At 59.8% G+C, this 21,348-nt stretch overlaps 2 protein-coding genes across 31 annotated transcripts; both read left to right on the forward strand.

Moving 5' to 3' along the window:
• The first annotated feature begins 6 nt into the window (after nt 1-6).
• On the forward strand, nt 7-6,511 carry INCA1 (inhibitor of CDK, cyclin A1 interacting protein 1). Of its 7 annotated transcripts, none has more exons than XM_072730055.1 (7): nt 7-314; nt 1,038-1,200; nt 4,708-4,821; nt 5,033-5,072; nt 5,330-5,523; nt 5,907-6,081; nt 6,275-6,511. In XM_072730055.1, the coding sequence occupies exons 2-7, from the start codon at nt 1,070-1,072 to the stop codon at nt 6,419-6,421; spliced, it is 801 nt and encodes a 266-aa protein (XP_072586156.1). In that variant the 5' UTR covers nt 7-314; nt 1,038-1,069; the 3' UTR covers nt 6,422-6,511. The 7 variants fall into 7 exon arrangements, with proteins under 7 accessions (XP_072586156.1, XP_072586155.1, XP_072586152.1 ...); XM_072730054.1 differs by having other exon boundaries at nt 101-218; nt 1,113-1,200; XM_072730051.1 differs by having other exon boundaries at nt 121-218.
• A 300-nt stretch (nt 6,512-6,811) lies between these two features.
• Nucleotides 6,812-21,346, forward strand: CAMTA2 (calmodulin binding transcription activator 2). 24 transcript variants are annotated; one of them, XM_072730038.1, is made up of 24 exons: nt 6,834-6,906; nt 8,189-8,283; nt 8,483-8,586; nt 9,223-9,317; nt 9,717-9,784; nt 9,866-10,001; nt 10,553-10,624; nt 10,834-10,987; nt 11,282-11,416; nt 11,837-12,774; nt 13,371-13,497; nt 14,681-14,815; nt 16,293-16,408; nt 16,906-17,090; nt 17,322-17,400; nt 17,486-17,708; nt 17,803-18,107; nt 19,059-19,255; nt 19,498-19,681; nt 19,838-19,909; nt 20,024-20,044; nt 20,216-20,385; nt 20,533-20,610; nt 20,743-21,346. In XM_072730038.1, the coding sequence occupies exons 6-24, from the start codon at nt 9,975-9,977 to the stop codon at nt 20,804-20,806; spliced, it is 3,282 nt and encodes a 1,093-aa protein (XP_072586139.1). In that variant the 5' UTR covers nt 6,834-6,906; nt 8,189-8,283; nt 8,483-8,586; nt 9,223-9,317; nt 9,717-9,784; nt 9,866-9,974; the 3' UTR covers nt 20,807-21,346. The 24 variants fall into 24 exon arrangements, with proteins under 24 accessions (XP_072586129.1, XP_072586128.1, XP_072586132.1 ...); XM_072730028.1 differs by lacking the exon at nt 9,223-9,317 and having other exon boundaries at nt 6,812-6,906; nt 20,536-20,610; XM_072730027.1 differs by lacking the exon at nt 9,223-9,317 and having other exon boundaries at nt 6,813-6,906.
• Nucleotides 21,347-21,348: the final 2 nt, after the last annotated feature.

The raw sequence follows: 21,348 nt of genomic DNA on the forward strand, positions 1-21,348 counted from the left end.
AGGGGACCCAGGCCCCGGACCCGCGCACGTCGCCGTCGTAGGAGGCGCGCCCAGGGGCGGAGCCGCACGTCGCGCCCCGCCCAGGAGGTGGCCCCGCCCCGACCGCGCGGCGCGCCGGCCCTGCCCCTGGGCTCTCCTCAGCGGCGCTCTCCTCAGCGGCGCTCTCCTCAGCGCCCCGCCCGGCTGGCGTTCTAGAACTCGCCGCGCCGCCGCCTCAGGTGCCGAGAGCCCGGGCGCGGGCGGCGGCGCTGTCCAGGCCCCGGCCCCGGCCCGCAGGTGGCGCAGGCACCGCAGGCCGGCCGCCGCCTCAGCCGGTACCGTCTCGGGCCCGCCTCCCCCACTCCGCCCCGCCTCAGGCCGGGCCTCCGCCTCCGCCTCCGCCTCCGCCTCGGCCGGTGCCGCCGTCCCGCTGCGGCTCCCGAGCCCCGGCGCGGCCTACACCTGCCCCCCGCCTGCGGCCGAGTGCCGCCCCTCTCAGCTGCGCCCGCCCGAGAGCGAGGGCGCCCTAGAGCTCCTCACCGCCCGCAGGCTCTCCTGACGCCCCTGGGACGTCCTCTCCTGCCCTGCCCGCCCCGCCCGCCACCTCCCGCCCCCGAGTCTGGTTCGTTGCCGCCCACCTGCCTGCTCACCTTTACCTGTCCGCCCGCCGCCCCGGCCGCGCCCTCCCTCCTCTGAGTGGACCACTCTGCCCCCACGCGGCTTCCGGGAACCCTCACACCTGCTTTACTTAACCCCTTGGGATGTCTGGGTGCCCCCAGCCACCGATCCTGTTCCCACGACCCCAGTACCTCTGCCCCATCTAGTCCACCTGTCCTGCCCTCCCGTCCTCGGAGCTGTCATCTGTAGGTCTCCCTTACTCTGTACTTTTGGCTCCAGAAAATTAAAGTCCTGATTTACGTTTGAATGCCCACCGCCCTGCGCCGGGGGACATCTTTAGCCTGTGTGCCTGTCCAGCTCATAGATGTGCCCAACACTGAGATATCTGCTGAGCTCACTTCCCTTTCCCCCGAACCACAAACCCTCTTTCCAATCCCTAGATTTGAGCCGGTGGCATATCTACAGCTGTGATATGAGTGAATGTTTCATCTTCCATTATCCACCCCCCCCCCCAGCACCAATGAGGAGACTTGGTCCAGCCCCCCAGCCGGGCTCAGCTGTACAGATACAGGAGGATGGAGACACACTCATCCCCTTTGCCAAGTGAGTCCTCCCCTTCCAGTGGGGATGGGATGGAGGGAAGACGTGCACCTGGCTTCTCCCCGCCCCTGCCATGGCCCCCTGCCCAACAGGAGTAGCAAATGAGGAAGAAGAGGTACAATGCCTGGTCCACAGGGGATCAATGATTCATTAATCTGTTCCACGAATAGTTTTTTTTTTGTCTAGAACTACAATGTTCTACATGCTAGACTAAGCACCAGGGATTCAATAATTAGAAAGATAGGACTTACTTTTGGGAGGGTGGACACAGAACGTCCAAATGTAAATATAATTTCAGTGAGTAAGAAATAGCATGAAAAGGGATCCCTGGGTGGCGCAGCGGTTTGGCGCCTGCCTTTGGCCCAGGGCGTGATCCTGTAGACCCGGGATCGAATCCCACGTCAGGCTCCTGGTGCATGGAGCCTGCTTCTCCCTCTGCCTATGTCTCTGCCTCTCTCTCTCTCTGTATGACTACCATAAAAAAAAAAAAAAAAGAAATAGCATGAAAAAAAATTAAAAAGGAGTGTAATAAAATGGGAGACAGAATGTCCTGGAGGGATGCCTAAGTGGCTCAGTCAGCAGTGAAGCTGCTGCCTTCAGCTCAGGTCATGATCTCCGGGTCCTAGGATTGAGTCCCACATGGGGCTCCCTGCTCAACAGGGAGTCTGCTTCTCCCTCTCCTTCTGCCTGCCTCTCCACCTGCTCATGTTCTCTCTCTCTCTCTCTCTCTGTCACTCTATCAAATAAATCTTTAAAAAGTATGGAGGCACAAGTTTAGATACGGTGGTTGTGGAAGACTATTCTGGGAAGATGAGTTTGAATTGAGATCTGAAAGATGAGAAGCAGCCAGTCTGATAATAGTGGGGTAGGAGGGGTGAGGGGAGAAGAAGGAATAGGAGGAGGGAGAACCCCAAGAAAGAAAGAAATAGGGGCACCTGGGTGCCTCAGTCAGTTAGATATTTGCCTTTGGCTCAGGTCATGATCCCAGGGTCCTGGGTTTGAGCTCCACATCATCATCATCATCATCATCATCATCATCATCATCATCATCAGGCTTCCTTCTCAGTGGGGAGCCTGCTGCTCCCTCTCCCTCAGGTCCCCCCCCCCCACCATGCTTTGCTTTCTCAAATAGATAAATCTTTTAAAAGAAAGGAAGAGAAGAAAAGAAAGAGAAGGAAAGAAAGAAAAGAAAAGAAAAGAAAGAAAAGAGGCTTAGTATCTTCTAGGACCAGGAAGCAGGCCCACGTGACGGAAACTTAGTGATCAAGGGGAAAGTAAAGAGTCAAGTCAGTCATGGAGAGGCCAGCTCATATAGGACCTCATAAACCATTGATAAGAATTTGGATTTTAGGGCAGCCCTAGTGGCTCAGTGGTTTAGAGCCACCTTTGGTCCAGGGTGTGGTTCTGGAGACCCGGGATCAAGTCCCACATGGGACTCCCCGCAGGGAGCCTGCTTCTCCCTCTGCCTGGGTCTGTGCCTCTCTCTGTGTGTGTCTCTCATGAATGAATAGGTGGAATCTTTAAAAAAGGGGGGACAAAAAGAATTTGGATTTTATGCTAAGGACTGTAGAACATCAGTGGAAGGTTTTAGGCAGGGAAATGACATGAGCAGACTTTTTTTTTTCTCTCCAATTTCTTTATGGTGAAAAATTTCAAACAAATACCAAAGTGGAGAAAATAATCATCATGCAGCCAGCGTACCCTTTTCAACCAGCTTCAAAAATGATCGTTCTACAGGTGATCCTTTCATCTGTACCACCACCCAGCCTCCTCCTACGGAGATTGTTTTGAAGTAAATCTCAAACTGTGTCTCATTTCACAGGACCCTGTGTTTTTTTAAAGATTTTATTTATTTGTTCATGAGAGACACAGAGAGAGGCAGAGACACAGGCAGAGGGAGAAGCAGGCTCCCTGCGGGGACCCTGATGTGGGACTAGATCCCAGGGCTGAAGGCAGATGGATGGTCAACCACTGAGCCACTCAGGTGTCCCCCACATGACCCTGTTTAAAGGGTTAGTCACACTACTTTGGGCAGAAGAGATGATGGGGGGAAGGGGTAGAATGGAAGCAGGGAGAGCAGGAGGGGTCTATTGCAACAGTCTGGGCAGGAATAGTAGCGGTGGAAGTGGAAAGGTGAGGAGTGGTCAAATCAAGTATATTTTTTGAAGCTTTAAAAATTTAAGTGAAACTTTTTTTTTAACTTTATTTATTTGACAGAGAGTGCATGAGCAGGGGGAGTGGCAGGCAGAGGGAGAGGGAAAAGCATGGAGCAGGGAGCCCAACACAAGGCTGATCCTAGGACCCCAAGATCATGACCTGAGCTGAAGGGAGATGCTTAACCCACTTAGCCACCCAGAAGCCCCTAAGTGAAACTTCTTTTTAAATTAAAAAAAAAATTTTAATGTAGGCTCCATGCCAGGTGTGGGGCTTGCACTCACAACCCCGAGATCAAGAGTCGCATGCTCCGTCTATTGAGCCAGATAGGCACCACACACACCCCTTTTCTAAAATTTAAGTGAAATTTTTTTTAAAAGATTTTATTTATTTATTCATGAGAAACACACACAGATTGAGAGAGAGGCAGAGACACAGGCAGAGGGAGAAGCAGGCTCCATGTGGGAAGCCCGATGCAGGACTCTATCCTGGGACTCCAGGACCATGCTCTGGGCTAAAAGCAGGTGCCAAACCACTGAGCCACCCAGGGATCCCCTAGGTGAAACTTTCTTAAGTTTTTTTATTTAAAGTAAAATCTGGGTATATCTTAGATGTACAATGACATGAGTTGCTGCTGGACTGGATGTGGGAGTTGAGGGAAAGAAAGTTGAGCAATACCAGATTTTTTTTGCTCTAGCAACTGGGCATTTGGGGCGTCTTCCCTGAGGTGGGGAAGGCGAGGGAGATGTGGAGTGGGTAGTTGAACATGCCCTGGAGTCCAGGGGAGGAACTGAGGGTGTTGCTCAACACATGGTAGTATATAAGTCAAGGGCCTGGATGAGATCACAGAAGGATAAATGGAGATGAGAAGAGAGGGCCCAGGTCCAGCCTTAGGACACTGCCCTGGGGAGCAGGAGAGCAGGTGGCATCCAGGGTAGGGCCTTTGGAAGTGCTGAGCGCTGTTCTCAAACTGCACATCCCTTGTTACCTAAAGGACAGTAGTTTCTCTGAGTTAGGGGAGACAAAGTAGGAGTCGACAGAGGTCCTGTTCTGCTGGGTCCTTGCACTGACAGGACGGAATGTGCCCGTGCCCGTCACATCAGCTGAGTGGCTGGGGCCTTCCTCTTCAATAACTGAATGTGATGTTCTCTGGGTGCGGGGCATAGAAGTGGGAGATTCGGTGAGATTTGAGGCTCAAATGACTGCCAGTCTCCCAGATCAGAGATCTCACCACCTCCTCTGCTGAAATGGTTGAGAGATCATGTGGGCCCACACAGAGGGGACCAGCTTGTCCCTGGAGGGAGGAGATACTGTGGGGGATGAGCCAGCTCCAAGCCGACTGTGTCCTCCTCTCAGGTGTTCCAGAGTCATCAGCCGATACGCATCCCCCGGCCTGCCTCCCCAGCACGTCGGGCTGATGCCCCAGCGTTACAGAGACATCTTCTGGGAGAACCTTAGCCAGAGGCCCAGGTGGGTAGAGCACAGAAAAGGAGGGGGAAGAAATGCTGGATGGTTTTACACTGAGCCTTACAGCAACAAGCCCTCGTCTGGCCCAGCTGGCCCACTGACCAATGGACACCATAGCTCCTACTGCCAGACAGATGGGGGGATGGGAAGCGGTCAGAGACAAAGTACAGATGGGGGTGTCCTGTATACAAAGTTCCCCTTTTGTGCTTTACAGCCCCACCTGGACAGAGGAACAGTATGCCCCACCCCTGCTGGTATGACCAACTTTGTGCCCTGGGGCACGTCTTGGGTAAACTGGTACCCACTGGCACGCTATCTTTAGCTGACCTTATTACCTCCTCCCTCTGGTGTCCTCCAACCCGTGCACTCACCACGCCTCCTTTCTTTGTATCAGTCACTCTGCTTTCACCATCTGAGCTTCCCAAGATCCCCATGTCCCTGTTTCAGCCCAAGCCCTCCTGAGAGACCCCATTCTGCCCTCTGACCCCTTTCACCCCATTCTGGGGCACAGAGAGTCCCTGCTTGCTCCCAGCCTGGCCTGAACCCTCCTGAGGGGCTCCCACCCCCGGAGGTGCTTTGCAGAAGAAAGAGAAGGAGGCCCCAGGTGGCGGGAATGCAGCAGGGACCAGGGTGCATCCCAGCCCGGGTGAGGGCTGTTGCGTATCACCTGGAGGATCTGAGAAGGCGACAGAGGCTCATCAATGAGTAAGGAGAGAGACACCTGTACTCTGGGAGCCACGCAGGGTTTGAGGGCAGGAGGTTTGAACTGAAGAAGGGGTGGAGGGCTTTGAAGGAGTTGGAGGCTGTACTCGGAGTGACCAGGGCAGGCCCTCCACCCTGAAGAGACTGGGAGGGAACCAAGAGTGGAGGATGAGCCACAGGAGCTGCAGGGAGCTGAAGTGCATCAGGGAAGACTTGAGAGCTATCCAGGGAACTGGAGTACGGCAGACAGAAGGGTCCTTCAGTCTGGGGGGAGCAGGAAGGGGGAGCGTGGAGGGGTGGAGGGCTGGACATCCAGTGATAACACCCCTGGGTCCCAGGGAGAGTCGGGAAGCTTGGCCTCCAGGCACTGGGTTTTAACCCTCAAGTCCCCACAGAGAGAAGAAGGCCCAGTGGGGCGGTTCTGGGGCTGCCTGTGAGCCCCTGGCACTCGCTGAGGGCAGCTACAGAGTCCCCGGCACCTCCATATATCAGGATGTGGAAGAGGAGAGGGCTGCCTATCCACAGGAAGAGGGCCACCCTCTCACCACTGGCAGGCCCCAGGTCTGGTGGAGGGACCTGGTGGGGTGTGGGGTGGGGGGGCTGGACTTGCCTGGAGAGACAGGGGGAAGCTTGGAGCCAGGTTGGGGAGCTTGACTGGTGAGGGACAAAACAGGCCGGCGGCGGGGGCCTGGGCCCCGGGCGGGGGGCTAGGAAACCCGGGCGACGGCCTCTCCTGTTCTTCTCATCCTTACAGTTGGTCTGGTCACCCTGGAGCCCCCGGGGCCAGGGCGGGTCTTGCCTCCCGGGGCGGCTGGGCTCTCTGGCCTCCTGCACCGCTGTCACAGCCAGCAGGCAGCCTCTGTGCAACCCCTGGGGGACGGCGGTGCAGTCTGAGGAGTGAGGATGCCCCAGATGCCTCCGCGGCCCCCAGGCCCGCTCCCTGGCTCGGTGCTCCCCCCTGAGTTCCGGTATTAAAAAGCAAGCAAGCCGAGCCCAGTGTGTCTTTCTACGGGTGTTGGAGAGGCTCGAGGGGAAGGAGGGCGCCGTCCCCTCCTCGGGGACCTGAAGTGAAGTCGGGCCGGGTCCCGCGGAGCCCAGGGACCCCGGCGGTCGGGCCGCCGCGCCCCGCTCTCCGGGCCGGGACTCTGGGCGGCGGCCGAGCCCCCGCCCCCACGACCCCAAAAGCCTGCCCCGGCCTACTCCGCGCCCCGCGCCCCCAGCCCGGCGGCCGCCGCCCGGGGCTGCCCGGCCGCGCCCCCATCCCCTTAACGGGAGGCCCCGCCCCGTGCGCAGTGACGTTGGACGCCGCTGTCAGCGGGCGCCGGGGGGGGGGATCGGTGTGGGGTAGAATGGCCGCTGCCGCCGTCACCCGCGGGACCCCGGGAGGTAAGACCCGGGGCCTCTCATCCGCTTCTCCGCCCACGGGCCAGGGGGCGCAGCTCCGGGGCCAGGCCGCCGGGCGTGGCTCCGGGACCCCTGCCCCACCACCCCCCCGGCTCGCCCCCACGCCGGCTCCCGTCCTCCTCCCCCGCGCCAGGGGGCGCCGCTCCGCGCAGGGCCCCGCGGCCGACCTGCGGCGCCGGCACCCACGGGGGACCCCTAGTCCCGGTCCCCCGTTCGGCCTTGCCGACGCGCGCCCTTGGGCTCTGCCCCGCGGCGTCCCCGGGGCGCCCTGCGTGCAGGCGGGAGGCCGACCCTTGCACGTCGGGGCTTCTCCGGGGACCCCCGCCCCGGGCCGCTCCGCACCCTGGCAGGCTGCCTGGCCGGGACTGCGCACCTGCGCCTTGGGGCGGAGTCCTCACGCCGACCCGGCTGCCCGGCACACCGCTTGCGCGCACGGGCCTCCTCCCCTCTGCACCCCGGACACCTGGCGGAGCTCGTCGCCCGGAGCCCGCGCTGAGAGCATCCTCCAGCTCCCATCTGTTTCCTCGGGAGGGTGGGGGCTCGGGCCGGAGCCAGAGCGGCGGATGGGGTACGGGGGTGCTTGGCGTCCAGGGGAAGCAGAGGCGATGGGGGAGAGCGCTGGTGGGGGAGGGGAGGGCCGGGCCGGGCCGTCGGCCTCCTAGTGGAGGATAGGTTGTCTTGAGGGTGGAAATGGGGGCCTGGGTACCTGGCCCGATCTGACGGGGTCTGCCCAACCTGGCTGAGAGGGAGGAGGTTAGGATCAGTCGTCACATCTGCCCTTGCAAATCGCAAACCGAGAAGGAACTCAGGGTGTGTCCTGTATGGCCTAGCTCTTCAGTGGACTTGGGTCTCCTGCCCTCACCCCAGCACCCAGGCTCTCATCTGCCCAACCGAGCTCCTAGGACCAGGTGCCCGGCGTCCCAGCCCCCAGGGCCCTGACCCCACCGCAGTCCCAGCGTCTATGAGAGAGCCCCTGTTGTGGGCCCTCCCCCTCCCCCACCCCACTTGTGTCTTCTGATGACTCTGTCGGTGTGTCCCGTTCCTGCCCCCCAAGCGGGTTCCTGGCACCAGGTCTGGATTTTCCCTCTCCTGCCTTCCCAGCACTACCCTCACATGTCAGTGTGGCCCCTTCTCCTCCTGTCTTTCCTGGATCTCACCACCCAGTATCCTTCTCCCAGCTCATCCTCATCCTGTGTCAATCGGGAGTGGGGGTGGGGGGGTGGAGAGGGGGTTTCTGCCATGACTCTGTTCTCTCCCTTCCCAGCACAGACTCCCCCTCCCCCCGGCCCCTCAGGCCGGGGGTGACCTTGCCCCCTGGAGCCCTCACCATGAATACCAAGGATACCACCGAGGTTGCTGGTGAGTTCTCAGCCCAGGTTCCCAGCCCTTCTTTCTCCCGGCTGTGTTGACCCTCCACTTCTCATTCAGGGTGACCTCTGTTCTCCTGGTCATGGTTCCAGTTCTCCCTAGCGCTAGGGATTCAGTCCCTTTGCCCCGGGCTGTCGGAGGTGTCCAAGGCGGCTTGGCTCACTAAGCCCTCCCTTCTGATTCCCTCTAGAGAACAGCCACCACCTGAAGATCTTTCTCCCCAAGAAGCTGCTGGAGTGTCTTCCTCGCTGTCCACTGCTGCCTCCAGAGCGGCTACGGTGGAATACAAATGAGGTCTTCCATGGAGCCCTGGGGGAGCGGGGCCTGGCAGGATGGGCTGGGGGACTGTGAATGGGGGTCTTCCTGAGTGCAGAATATTGCTCTGAGGTCTTTGGGGTTGCAGAGGAGGTATAAGGACCTGCATCCTGTGGGAGCTCACTGCTGGGCTTATCCACCTGGATAAAAGCAACAGCAAGTGGCAGCAAAATATTTCTTACAAACTGGGCACTGTGCTAAGCACCTGCCCTGAGTTGTCTCATTCCATCCTTTAAGGACCCTGTAGAGCAAACACTTGTTCTCCTTGCACTGTGGGGGAGGAAACTGGTCTATCTTACGGAGTTTATTTAATTCCAGAGCCTCTGCCTTAACCACCACTGATGCTGGCTCCTGCTGGAGGCATCATTCTCGTGTTATCCACCTTACAAGCCCCCTACATACAATGTTTCATGTGTACCCGGTGCTCAATCATCATCAGCTCCATGATTTCATTAGACGAGAGTGGTCAGCATGAGGCTGTGTGTGTTCTTGCCAGAAATGCAGTGGGGGGAGGCCAGGGCAGTGAGTGGGGCTTCGTGGAGATCTGGGAACAGATGTGGTCTCTGGGGTGACTAGGGTGTCCACACACAGAGAAATATGTGTGTGGTATTTCAGGCCCATGGGATACTAACAATCAGGAGCTCACTGTTCAGGGCACTTCAGAGAAGAATCTGTGGCCTGGTCTGGCAGGAACAGTAGGTGGAATATAGGTAAATCATGGGAGTGGCAGTTTTATCCCTGGTCTGGGAGAACCGTGGAGTCAGGCTGAGGAATCCGGAATTCCTGGCAGCGTCAAGCCATTGAGGTTTTTGGAGCCAGGAATTGGCACCAAGATGGGATTTAGAAAGTAAAATCATATGTGGCACGAAGGACAGAGGAGGAAGAGTTTGGATTTGGCCCCAGGATAAAGACTCAAGCTGACAGGGAGGGAAGGAGAGATTAGACTCATCTCTGAGATGGGACCTGGGACTCTTAGGAGGGCAGTGGTCCTTGATGGGAGCCTCCACTAGCACCAGAACGCAGCAGAGAGGGAGAATGAGGGACCCATGTGGGAGGCTAGGCCCAGACTCTATGAGGGGACCCCCACCTGAGTGTCTCTTCTTTCACAGGAGATTGCATCCTACTTGATCACCTTTGAGAAGCATGACGAGTGGCTATCCTGTGCCCCGAAGACAAGGTGAGCGGGTGTGTGAAGATGGGAATGGCGGGGCTCTTGGATCCTGCCCACAGAACTCAGGGCCAGCCCTCCCCCCATCAGGCCTCAGAACGGCTCCATCATCCTCTACAACCGCAAGAAGGTGAAATACCGGAAGGACGGTTACCTGTGGAAGAAGCGGAAGGATGGGAAGACCACGAGAGAGGACCATATGAAGCTGAAGGTCCAGGGCATGGAGGTGAGGCAAGCGTCCAGCTGTGTGCCCTGGCTCACCCTCCTCTGTCTCCTGCGGGGCTCCCACCCTTGCCTTCTGGCTCCTGTGAGTCAGCCCGTGGGGGCCTTAGCCCATGCACCACTTCCCATGTCCCTCCACTTCCCATGTGCTTCTGTAATCCTGCTCTCCAGGACATAGGCTCCCCTGGAGGGCATCCCTCACCCCCACCGCCCCTTCCCCTCACTTGTCTCACATTCCACCAAGGGTCCACATCCTGAATTTCTGAGGTCTTTCTCCCCCGAATCACTGTTCCTCCTCTGAGACATGCTCTTGCCCTCGTCTCTGATTTCGAGACAGTCCCTCCTACACTTTGAGGCCCCAGCCCCACTCTTCCCTTCTCTCCACCCTCATCCATGGGGAACCAGGACCGGGAAGGTGTTTGTGGGGGTGGGTGGGGATGGGCAAGGGCTGGAGAGGACCTGGTGGAAAGACTGGGATTCCTGCAAAGGGACTGAACAGAGGAAGAGTTGGGGAGCAGACTAGCCCTCCCCCCACCCCAGCCTGTCTCCTGGCAGTGTCTCTATGGCTGCTACGTTCACTCTTCCATCGTCCCCACATTCCATCGGCGCTGCTACTGGCTGCTCCAGGTAAGGGCAGCCAGAGGCTCCCTGGCTCTCAGAGGGACATGGGGTCTGGGAAGATGGCTGGAAGGACCAGTAAGGTCTGCATGGGAGCAAGGGGCATGGGGGATGGGGGAGCCAGAGTTCAGAGGTGGGGGTGCTGCCTGGGGAGAAAGGCACAAGGAGGCTGAGCCCCTGGGGACCCCACAGCCCTGTGTGTGCCCTTGTGCTCTCAGAACCCTGACATCGTGCTTGTACACTACCTGAATGTCCCTGCCCTGGAGGACTGTGGAAAAGGCTGCAGCCCCATCTTTTGTCCTGTCAGCAGCGACCGTCGCGAGTGGCTGAAGTGGTCCCGGGAGGAGCTGCTGGGGCAGCTGAGGCCCATGTGTAAGGCGGTGGGGTTAGGATGGCGCCCACAGGAGGAGTGAGACAGGGCATCCCGGAGGGCCCAGGGTCTGCATCCATCAGTGTGGGGTGACTAGGTCCTTCCGGGCCTGGAGGGCACTTCCCTAAGAGGGTGCAAGGATGCCTGGGGTGTTCTGAGGTCTTGAAGTAATGGAGAAGGAGCTGAAGGACATTTGTGAGCTGCATCCTGGGGCTTGGGGGGCCATCATGGTGCCTTGGGGACTGTCCTCTGGAGGTCCCACAGCACCCCCCACCACACCATCACCACTCTTCCAGTTCATGGCATCAAGTGGAGCTGTGGGAATGGGACAGAGGAGTTCTCCGTGGAGCAGCTGGTGCAGCAGATCCTAGACACCCACCCGACCAAGCCCGCACCCCGAACCCATGCCTGCCTCTGCAGTGGGGGTCTCGGTGAGTGCCACCTGGCCCTGGAGCCCTCTTGGACCAGGGCACCTCGGTCTTGCTAGGATTTGCCTGCTGATTTGCACATCTTTTGCATATCCCAGAAAGATGACCAGATGAACAGAGTTCTTCCTGCTTGGGGGCTCGTCTGGGGACTCCCTGACCCAGCCCAGGCTCTTCATCTGTCTGCTGCCCTCAGCAGCCCCGGGCCAGTCCAGCATGACTGTTTACACCCAGCCTTTGCTTTACTCCTACCCCCTCGGTTGTGTTCTTTTGTCCTTTCTGTATGCCTCTCCCTCTTCTCTCCAGGGTGCCCCCCAGAGCCCCTCCAGGCCTGTTTAGTTTTGGGGGGAAGGGGACCACTCCTGCCTCCCAGTGGCCACAGCCAGTAGTGCAGCACTGTGATCTCCCTCCCTTTTTCCATGGCAGGTTCCGGGAGCCTCACCCACAAATGCAGCAGCACAAAACACCGCATCATCTCTCCCAAAGTGGAGCCCCGAGCTTTAACCCTGACCTCTGTGCCCCACCCAAACCCCCCTGAGCCCCCTCCACTGATAGCCCCTCTTCCCCCAGAGCTCCCAAAGGCACATGCTTCCCCTTCCTCTTCCTCGTCCTCTTCTTCCTCTGGCTTTGCAGAACCCCTAGAGATTAGACCTAGCCCCCCCACCTCTCGAGGGGGTTCATCCAGAGGAGGCACCGCAATCCTCCTCCTGACGGGACTGGAGCAGCGTGCGGGGGGCCTGACGCCCACCAGGCACTTGGCTCCCCAGGCTGACCCTAGGCCTTCCATGAGCTTGGCTGTGGTTGTGGGCTCTGAGACCTCTTCCCCACCGGCTCCTCCCAGCCCTGCCTTTGACCCAGATCGTTTTCTCAACAGCCCTCAGAGGGGTCAGACCTATGGAGGGGGCCAGGGGGTAAGCCCAGACTTCCCGGAGGCAGAGGCCGCCCACACCCCCTGCCCTGCCCTGGAGCCCGCTGCTGCCCTGGAGCCCCAGGCGGCTGCTCGGGGGCCCCCTCCTCTGCCAGGAGCAAGTGGGAGAAGAGGAAATCGCTTCTTCATTCAAGATGATGGCAGTGGGGAGGAGCTCAAGGCCCAGGGGGCTGCCCCACCTGCACCTTCACCTCATCCCTCACCCCCACCTTCACCTGCCCCCTTGGAGCCACCAGGCCGGGGAGGAAGAGGGGAGGCCTTGTTTGGAGGAGCTGCAGGGGCCAGCGAACTGGAGCCCTTCGGTCTTGCATCATTCCCTGACCTCATGGGAGAGCTCATCAGCGACGAGGCTCCAGGAGCCCCTGTCCCAACCACCCAGCTCTCTCCAGCTCTTAGCACCATCACAGACTTCTCCCCGGAGTGGTCCTACCCAGAGGTGAGTCTCAGGCCTGTCCCTCCTCCATCCCACTCACCCAGCGCTGCCACCCACTTGATCTCCGTCTGCATGGCTTCCCACCCCTCTCTGTACGCAGAGCATCAGAGAGTAGCTGCATCCCTGCTTCACTCCCTCCCTTCCCCTGAGTGCACCCCCAGGTGCCCTCAAGGACTCTCAGGGTGTGATTGCAGACTTTGGGAAGCTGAAGGTCTGTCCTCCACGGTGAAGTTCTGCTCTCTAGTGCCCCAGAGGGGGAAAGGAGGAACTTCTCTGGGAGGACCGTGGGAGCCCAAGGCAAGGGCTTCCGCCCCCATGACAGCTGTCTGCAAGTGAGTGGGTAGCCTTGGGGGAACAGCGAGTTCCCCATTCCTGGCAGGAGTGTTGGGAGAAGGGACAGGCTAGCTGACCTTACCCCACTGGTCCTGCCCAACCCTTGTACCCCAGGATCTAGCACAGGGACTGCTGGACTGCAGGTGCTCCCTCAGGGTCTGAATTAATGATGAATGAGTGAGTCAATGTGAATTAATGATGAATGAGTGAGTGAATGAACAGCCAACAGAGTTCTAGTCACGTGATTCTGGGCTTTGTCTCTGCAGGGTGGGGTCAAGGTGCTCATCACAGGTCCCTGGACAGAGGCTGCGGAGCATTACTCCTGTGTTTTTGATCACATCGCTGTGCCAGCCTCTCTTGTCCAGCCTGGTGTCCTACGCTGCTACTGTCCTGGTATGGGGCAGTGGGGGAGAGGCCTGCATGTGGGCAGGTGGCTTCAGGACGTACCTGGGAACCAGTGTGTTAGGTCCTGAGGCTGAACCTGGTGTTCCCCCAACGGGCAGATGAGTCTGGGCTCTGGGGTCAGGAATCTAGTCCTTAGCTGACTGGTCACCTTAGATGAGTCTGCTTCTTTCTCAGGTCCATGGCTTCCCCTCCACTGCCCCCCCACACCTTAAGGTCAGACCTTGACCCAGTAGGTCCCCACTGTGCCTCCAGGGCCTCTGGCTTGGTTGGAGTCGGTCTCTGGATCCAATTCAGGGAGCTCTTAGGTACATAAGAAGGAGACATGGGTCTCCCTCAACCAGCTTTGGACCTAAAGGACATCGCTTTCTAAACCGGTGCTGTCCAGTACGGTAGCCTCATGGGCCTCCTTAAATTAACTAGAATTAAAATGGGAAAGTTGGCTCCTCCGTCACAGTAACCACACGTCAAGTGTTGAGTAGGCACGTGTGGCTTTGTGCTACCCTGCTGGGTGGTACAGATCCAGAACATTCCTGTCCCTGGCTTAGAGGTCATTGCCAAGGCTCGCCTCTGCTCTTCTGCCACTGGCTGTGCTCCTCATGCTGCACCCCACAGCCAGTGTGGCCCTGGGACCTCCGGGACCACCAGAGTGACAGGCTGACAGACTTGTCTGTGATGGTGCTCTTCCCCAGCTCAGCAGCTGGCCCGGTGTTGTGTGTGTTTGGGGGGGGGGGGGCACAGGGACACCCAGGAGGCTGGGTGTTGGGATTAGTTCAGCTTGTAGTCTTGGGATCAGGGCCCGGTGGTCTCCTTCTCAAGGCCATAGACACAGAGCCTGGGTGGGACACAGGTCTCACTGTAGTGAGTGGTGATTTCTCCTTCCTCGACCTTAGTACGAGGCTCATGACCTCTGCACCCTGACCTTGGGAGTCGGGCTTCTTCATAAGCACGGGTATCCGTGGACTGGGAGCTTCCAAGCTCTGGAGCTGATTTAACCACGGGGTCTGCAATCCCAGGTGTCTCAGGCCCAGTCCATTGTGGGTATTAGGCAGTTGACTGAATGGAATTGGGGGCCCCCAGACTCCAGGAAGGGCATCAGGCAGCCAGCTGCAGAGTGGTTGTGTGTGGTTCTCACGTGGGACAGAGCCCATGTCACTGACCCTGCCCTCCCCAGCCCATGAGGTTGGGCTGGTGTCTTTGCAGGTGGCGGGGCGGGAGGGCCCCCTTTCTGCCTCTGTGCTCTTTGAGTATCGAGCCCGCCGGTTCCTGTCATTGCCTAGTACTCAGCTTGACTGGTTGTCACTGGACGGTGAGTACCCTGCGTGGCGCCCAGCAGGGATATGCCCCTAGGCCCCTCAGGACTCAGGCGCCCACCACCCAGCTCCTCCTCCACAGGTCATCTGTAGAGGGGGCAGCGAGTGTCCATCACATTGTCTTCCCTGGAAGGCTTGAAGTGGGGCATCCCAGCTCTTGGCCCGTCCTCTCTGGGGAAGGAGGGATCTAGGAGGCGAGGCCAGCGGGTGGAAGCAAGGGAGGGTCTGGCACATGTGTGTACTGATGCAAGTATGATGCATCTTCTCTACTTTCGATGATGGGTGCTTGTGGTCAGAAATTTGTCAACAACAAAGAAGCAGAAAGTAGAAAAGTACTTGGATCACTTGTTGGTGATGTTCACCTTTAATACACCTGAACATCCGTCCCTGTACAGCAGAGACGCAGGCACACATGTGTGTTCCTCTATGGGTTCTCCCTGCCGCAGCTCTCCTCCTGCCTCCCTCCATGGGGACTGTCTCCTCTCAGGGGCTGCCTTCCGCCTCACCCTCAGGGGCCCTCCCACAGCCTGTCTGGCTCCCTGTCAGCCTGCCCCACGGATTTTGCCCTGGGACTGTGCCTCCTGGGTCACTCTCCCCTCTTCCCCCATCTCCTGTCCCTCTGCCCACTCCTTCACCTTGTGCATCCTTCCTGCTCTTTCTGCTCCCCCAGCACTGTCCTCCCCACCATTGCCCTAGGCCTTCAGCACCTTCCATCCTGGTGTCTCAGGCAGGACATGCACAGCCTCCACCCTGTTTCTCTGCCTGTTCTCCCATGGCTCTGATCCTCTCCTGCTTCCCCTCCTTGTCCTCGTGGGATCTCAGGAGGGGATGGTTATGGCTTGGGGTGTACGTGTGCATGTACGTGTGTGTGTGTGTGCATGCATGCATGCGCACGTGTGAGCATTCCTGTGCCAGGGGTGGGGGAAGAGGAGGAATGCACATGGCTGTCCATCTCTGTCACCTGCCAGCCCAGCCATCCTCCCTGGGGACAGCTGCAGGGGAGGGGGGTAAGGGGTTGGGCTTTCTAGATCCCAGCTCCTGAGCTCCTGGGGCAGTGGTAACAGAGAGGGGCGCCAGAGTCCCACAGCCCCGCATGGGGGACAGAGGTAGGAGGTAGCATCTGGGCCAGGAGCTGGTGAAGGGTTCACCTAGAAGGCTGGGGGCATACGTGGGATCTGGGGCAGCTTGGGGCCACAGGCTGGAATTCCTACCACGTCCAGGTCTTGAAGGATGTGGTTTTGGTTCTAGATGCTGGTCCCAGGTGGGTGGGGAGTGTTAAAGACCTAGTTTAAGGACTGTGTCCTGGGCAGGCTGTATTCAGGGTGGTGATAAAGGGACTGTTTGGGGGAAGAGAGGAGAATGTAACTCTGTTGTGTCGTCACCTCCCAGATGGTGGGACAGGTCCAGCTGTGGTGCCCGGGAGTCTCCCAGACCCCACCCGCCACTCAGCCTCCTGTACCTCTTCCCCCTTAGACAACCAGTTCCGGATGTCCATCCTGGAGCGGCTGGAGCAGATGGAGAAGCGCATGGCTGACATGGCAGCAGCTGGGCAGGCTCCCTGCCGCAGTCCCAATACACCTCCAATTCAGGTACCTCCACCAAGAGGAGGGTCTCCCCGGAGAAGCAGGCTCTGCTGTGTGACTGTCCCGTCCCTCCTATTGCCAGCCTCCTCCTCCCTGGCGTCCCCCGCTCCCACTCCACCCCAAGGCAGGAGCAGTTATTCTGGGCACCCTATTGGCATGACAGGCTTCAGAGTATTTCTGATTTGAAGGGGATGGGGGTGAAGGCGAGTGGGGGTGGGGATCAGGAGAGCGGGGGCCCGATACTTGTGGGCACGAGTCTCTGAGGCAGTGGACAGGGACAGGACTCTGAGCTCAGGGAGGGAAAAGCCACCTGTGGACATGGCACTGATGGGAAAGACTGGGTGAGACCTAGCTGCCTGGGCAGCTAGAGGAAGTGAGCCATGTGAGCAGGGGACACCCAGGAGCCCAAACCAGGTCTGGGTGTTGGGAGCCTGGGGTGGTCAGGGCTGTCCCAAGCCAGGGCCCAGATGCTCAGGTCCCTGTGTAAGAGTGTCTGTTCCCAGGATGAAGGCCAGGGGCCGGGGTTTGAGGCCCGAGTGGTGGTCTTGGTGGAAAACATGATCCCACGCTCGACCTGGAGGGGTCCTGAACGTCTGGCGCATGGAAGCCCCTTCCGGGGCATGAGCCTTCTACACCTGGCTGCTGCCCAGGGCTATGCCCGCCTCATCGACACCCTGAGCCAGTGGCGGTGAGCAGGGCAGCGGGGAGGGGGGCAGAAGTGCCAGAGGATGAGGAGGAAGGAGAGGACCTGGAGCCCTGGTCACTGTGGGAGGAGGGGTTGGGAGAGGACTTGTGACACTGATTTCCTGACCCTAGTGCTTCCAGATGGCTTGCTCCCCAGTCCCTTTATTTCTGAGGCTCCCGCTTGGCCTGTTTTTACCCTGACTGGGCTCTGATGTCCCCATCCCAAACCCTCCAGGAGCATGGGGACAGTGAGCTTGGACTTAGAGCAAGAGGCTGACCCGCTCAACGTGGACCACTTCTCTTGCACCCCGCTGGTGAGTGTGTGGGACAGTGCAGGGAAGAAGTGGACAGTGCAAGGTGGGGCCCCAGGCCTCACCTCCCCCCTCCCCACTGTCTCAGATGTGGGCTTGTGCCCTGGGGCACTTGGAGGCCGCTGTGCTCCTCTTCCGCTGGAACAGACAGGCGCTGAGCATTCCTGACTCTCTGGGCCGGCTGCCCCTGTCGGTGGCGCAGTCCCGGGGTCACGTGCGCCTGGCCCGCTGCCTCGAGGAACTGCAGAGACAGGAGGCTGCAGCCGAGCTTCCACTTGCCCTGTCCCCACCCTCCTCCAGCCCAGACACAGGTGAGGGCTGTCCCCCATCTTTGCAAGGGGAGGCTCTGGTGGGGAAAGGAGGGGTGGCCAGGGCTCCGCTACCCTCACCCACCCCCCCTCGCAGGACTGAGCAGCGTCTCCTCACCCTCGGAGCTGTCGGATGGTACTTTCTCCGTCACGTCAGCCTACTCCAGCGCCCCAGATGGCAGTCCTCCCCCCGCCCCTGTGCTGCCCTCCGAGATGGCTATGGAAGAGACCATGCCAGGCCAGCTCTCCTCCGGTGCCCCTGAGGGCCCCCTATTTCTCATGGACTGTGAAGCCACCAACCCCCAAGAGCCGGTACCCTCACGGCCTCCTCTCCCCCCAGCCCCAGAGCGTGGGGCTGCCTCAGAGGAAGCAGACAGCCCCCCAGCTGTGGATGTGATCCCGGTAGGGCACCCTACACTGCTCTTGTGCATGGAGCTGAGGGCCAGAGTGGGGGTGCGGGTGGGCAGAGACACCTATCATCCCACAAACCAGAACCAGACTCTGGCTTCGCTTTGCGAAGAAGGGACCATTTACCTTCCGCTGGGTAAAGGTAACCTTTTGCTTACCTCCTGTCAGAGCTTGTGACTCCAAAATCAGGAGGCATCCAAGGTTAAGCATCCTGGGGCACAGCCTCAGGCAGAGCCGGGTCTAGGGGTTACCATGGATCCCTGCAGACACAGGGCTCCTGGGGAGCCAGCGTGATGCAGGGAAGCAGGTGGAGCAAATTGCAGAGAGGCTGGCAGTGAGGAGGGCAGGGCGGAGGCCTGCACAGGGCAATAGCGAAGACTCAGGCCGGGAGGCAGTCTTCGAGCATAGCAGCACGCTGCCCTGCTAAAACCTGGGGTGAGCATGCCTTAGAGAGGTGCCTCGGGGTGACTGGGTAGTTTACGTATAGCTTGGAAAACAGGGTGCTGCACGTGACCGTCTAGGGGTGCTGTGTAAGCAGCAGGTGCCAGACTGGTTCCTGAGGAGCTCGAGGGGCCAGGGCTGTGAGCACGGCTGAGCCTATTGGGAGAACATGCTGGCGGCTGGCATGGGGCAGACCCCAGGGGGGCAGCGGGCAGTCAGCCTAGGAGGGCAAGTGCTCAGTTCCTCCATGCCCACTTGGAGCAGGTCTGTCCTGTTCTGCTTTCCACCTCTCAACACAGAGAGCTGTACGTCCAAGTAGGAGCCCAGGGCCTATAAGTGCAAGACTCTGAGATGGTGGCCGAGGACGTCTGGGGAGCAGGGACAGCCATCCCCGAGGCCTCATCGTCTGGTGGCGAGGGGAGTGATGGGACAGGAGGGGGGACTCTGGCTACAGCTCTGGCAGGGACACCAGCTCAGGGCTCACCCAGCTTCTTCTTCACCCAGGTGGACATGATCTCACTGGCCAAGCAGATCATCGAAGCCACACCAGAGCGGATTAAACGAGAGGACTTTGTGGGGCTGCCTGAGACTGGAGCACCAATGAGGGAGCGGACAGGGGCCCTGGGGCTCAGCGAGACCATGTCCTGGCTGGCCAGCTACCTGGAGAATGTGGACCATTTCCCCAGCTCAGCCCCTCCCAGGTGAGCAGCTCAGGACGAAGCATCAGACCTATCAAAGCAAGATGGGAGTGGGAAGAGGCCTTTCCCACAAACTCCACTGCAGCTCAGGCCTTGGGGCCTTTGAGGAAAGGACTGGAATTGGCTGGGGACCCCTGAAGTCCCTCATCACACTCTGTTGCTGGAGGTCTGCCTTCACAGAGGTCCCCAGGTGAAAGAGGGGGGACTTCAGATGCCCCGTGACCTCTCCTCCCTGTCCCCTACAGCGAACTACCCTTGGAGCGTGGGCGCCTGGCTGTCCCTCCAGCACCCTCCTGGGCAGAGTTTCTGTCCGCCTCTGCCAGCGGCAAGATGGAGAGTGACTTTGCCCTGCTGACGCTGTCGGATCATGAGCAGCGGGAACTGTACGAGGCAGCTCGAGTCATCCAGACAGCCTTCCGAAAGTACAAGGTCCGATGGCTGGGGGGCCCAGAGCATGAATCACAGCAGCTCAGGCCAGGGGAGATGGTGGGCTCCTGGCAAACCGAGGGACAGGTCAGATGGTGGCGGTTGGCAGTGTCCCAGTGGTGTGGGCCTCTGGATGTTGACTTCCTTCTCTTGCCTCAGGGCCGGAGGCTGAAGGAACAGCAGGAGGTGGCAGCGGCTGTGATCCAGCGCTGCTACCGGAAGTACAAGCAGGTGAGCACTTTCTCCCTGGGAGGCACACCCACCAGTGTGTGCACACACTCACATCCACTGTGCCCAGCATCCAGAATGCTGCTGACGCCCTAACTCCCCTTCTCTCTCCACAAGCTGACCTGGATTGCACTGAAGGTATTAGGGCATGAGGTCTGGGTGCAAGGTTGTCTGTGAGGATTCAGCCTTTCCATGAGCCAAGAGCATGTGGATTACAGACTGGCACCAGCTGACTCAGGGGTGACCTGCAGGGGTCTGGGTCTCTGTTCCTCCACTTCAGCCCCTGTCCCTCCCCGCCCCTGTCTCCAGTTTGCACTCTACAAGAAGATGACCCAGGCGGCCATCCTGATCCAGAGCAAGTTCCGGAGCTACTACGAGCAGAAGCGGTTCCAGCAGAGCCGCCGCGCCGCGGTGCTCATCCAGCAGCACTACCGCTCCTATCGCCGACGACCAGCGGGCACTCTGCCGGCCCGCAGCAAGTAGGCGGCCAGCAGTCCTCCGTGCCCGTCCCCCCCTGTCCGCAGACCAGCCTCAGCCCAGCTCCTGCCCCAGCCTGTCCCTGCAGGGCCCCAGGGGCTGAGGGCAGGGGTTGCTGTGCCAGGGCCTCTCATCTTTTCCTCTTCCAGCAGAGGCTCCTTTCTCACCAAGAAGCAGGACCAGGCAGCCCGGAAGATCATGCGCTTCCTGCGGCGCTGCCGACACAGGTGCTCCCTTCTCCGGCTGGGTCCCCGCCCCGCCCCCCCCCACCCTCCCCCACTGCGGGCACCTGCGCCCCCCCACACACACACACCGCGGCACATGGGCAGAGCACTGACTCCCTCCCGGTCTCTCCACAGGATGAGGGAACTGAAGCAGAACCAGGAGCTGGAAGGGCTCCCCCAGCCCGGCCTGGCCACCTGACCTACGCCCCACCTTCCTCACCGCCCTGGGGGCCGCTTCTGGCAGTCTTAACCGGGAGAGGGCTCTCCGGGGGAGGGGAGGCCCTGTCGGCAGCTGTTCCCCCCCCACGCCCCCGCTCTTCGGCCCCCCCAGACCCGCCCTCCTTGCATCTTCAGCCGTGACCTGCGGAGCCGTGCCTGCGCCCGCCTTAGCCCCCTCCTGACTTGCCTTATTTATTTGTTGGACGCGTCTCTGAATGTATCCGCCTCGGCCCCCACCTGACTCCGCATGTTGGCGTGTGTCCTCCCTCCCGCCCGCGGCCCGCCTCCCCGACGCCCGCGGGCGGACCCGGGCCGGGGAGGGGGTGCGGCGTGGGCGGGGTGGTCCCCGCGATGGGGGGGGCCTGTACATACTGTAACATACAGAGTATAGTGAAGAATCTATTTACGGCGCCGCGGGGAGGGCCAAGGCGCGGCGGGGGCCCCCGGCCGGCTCCACGAGCACTTTCTACTTGTGCATGGGCTTGGTTTCTACGAGTTGCCATTAAACATCGCTGCACCAGC

This window comes from Vulpes vulpes, chromosome 12 (assembly GCF_048418805.1).
Source record: "Vulpes vulpes isolate BD-2025 chromosome 12, VulVul3, whole genome shotgun sequence".
In the NCBI taxonomy this organism is placed as follows: Eukaryota; Metazoa; Chordata; class Mammalia; order Carnivora; family Canidae; genus Vulpes; species Vulpes vulpes.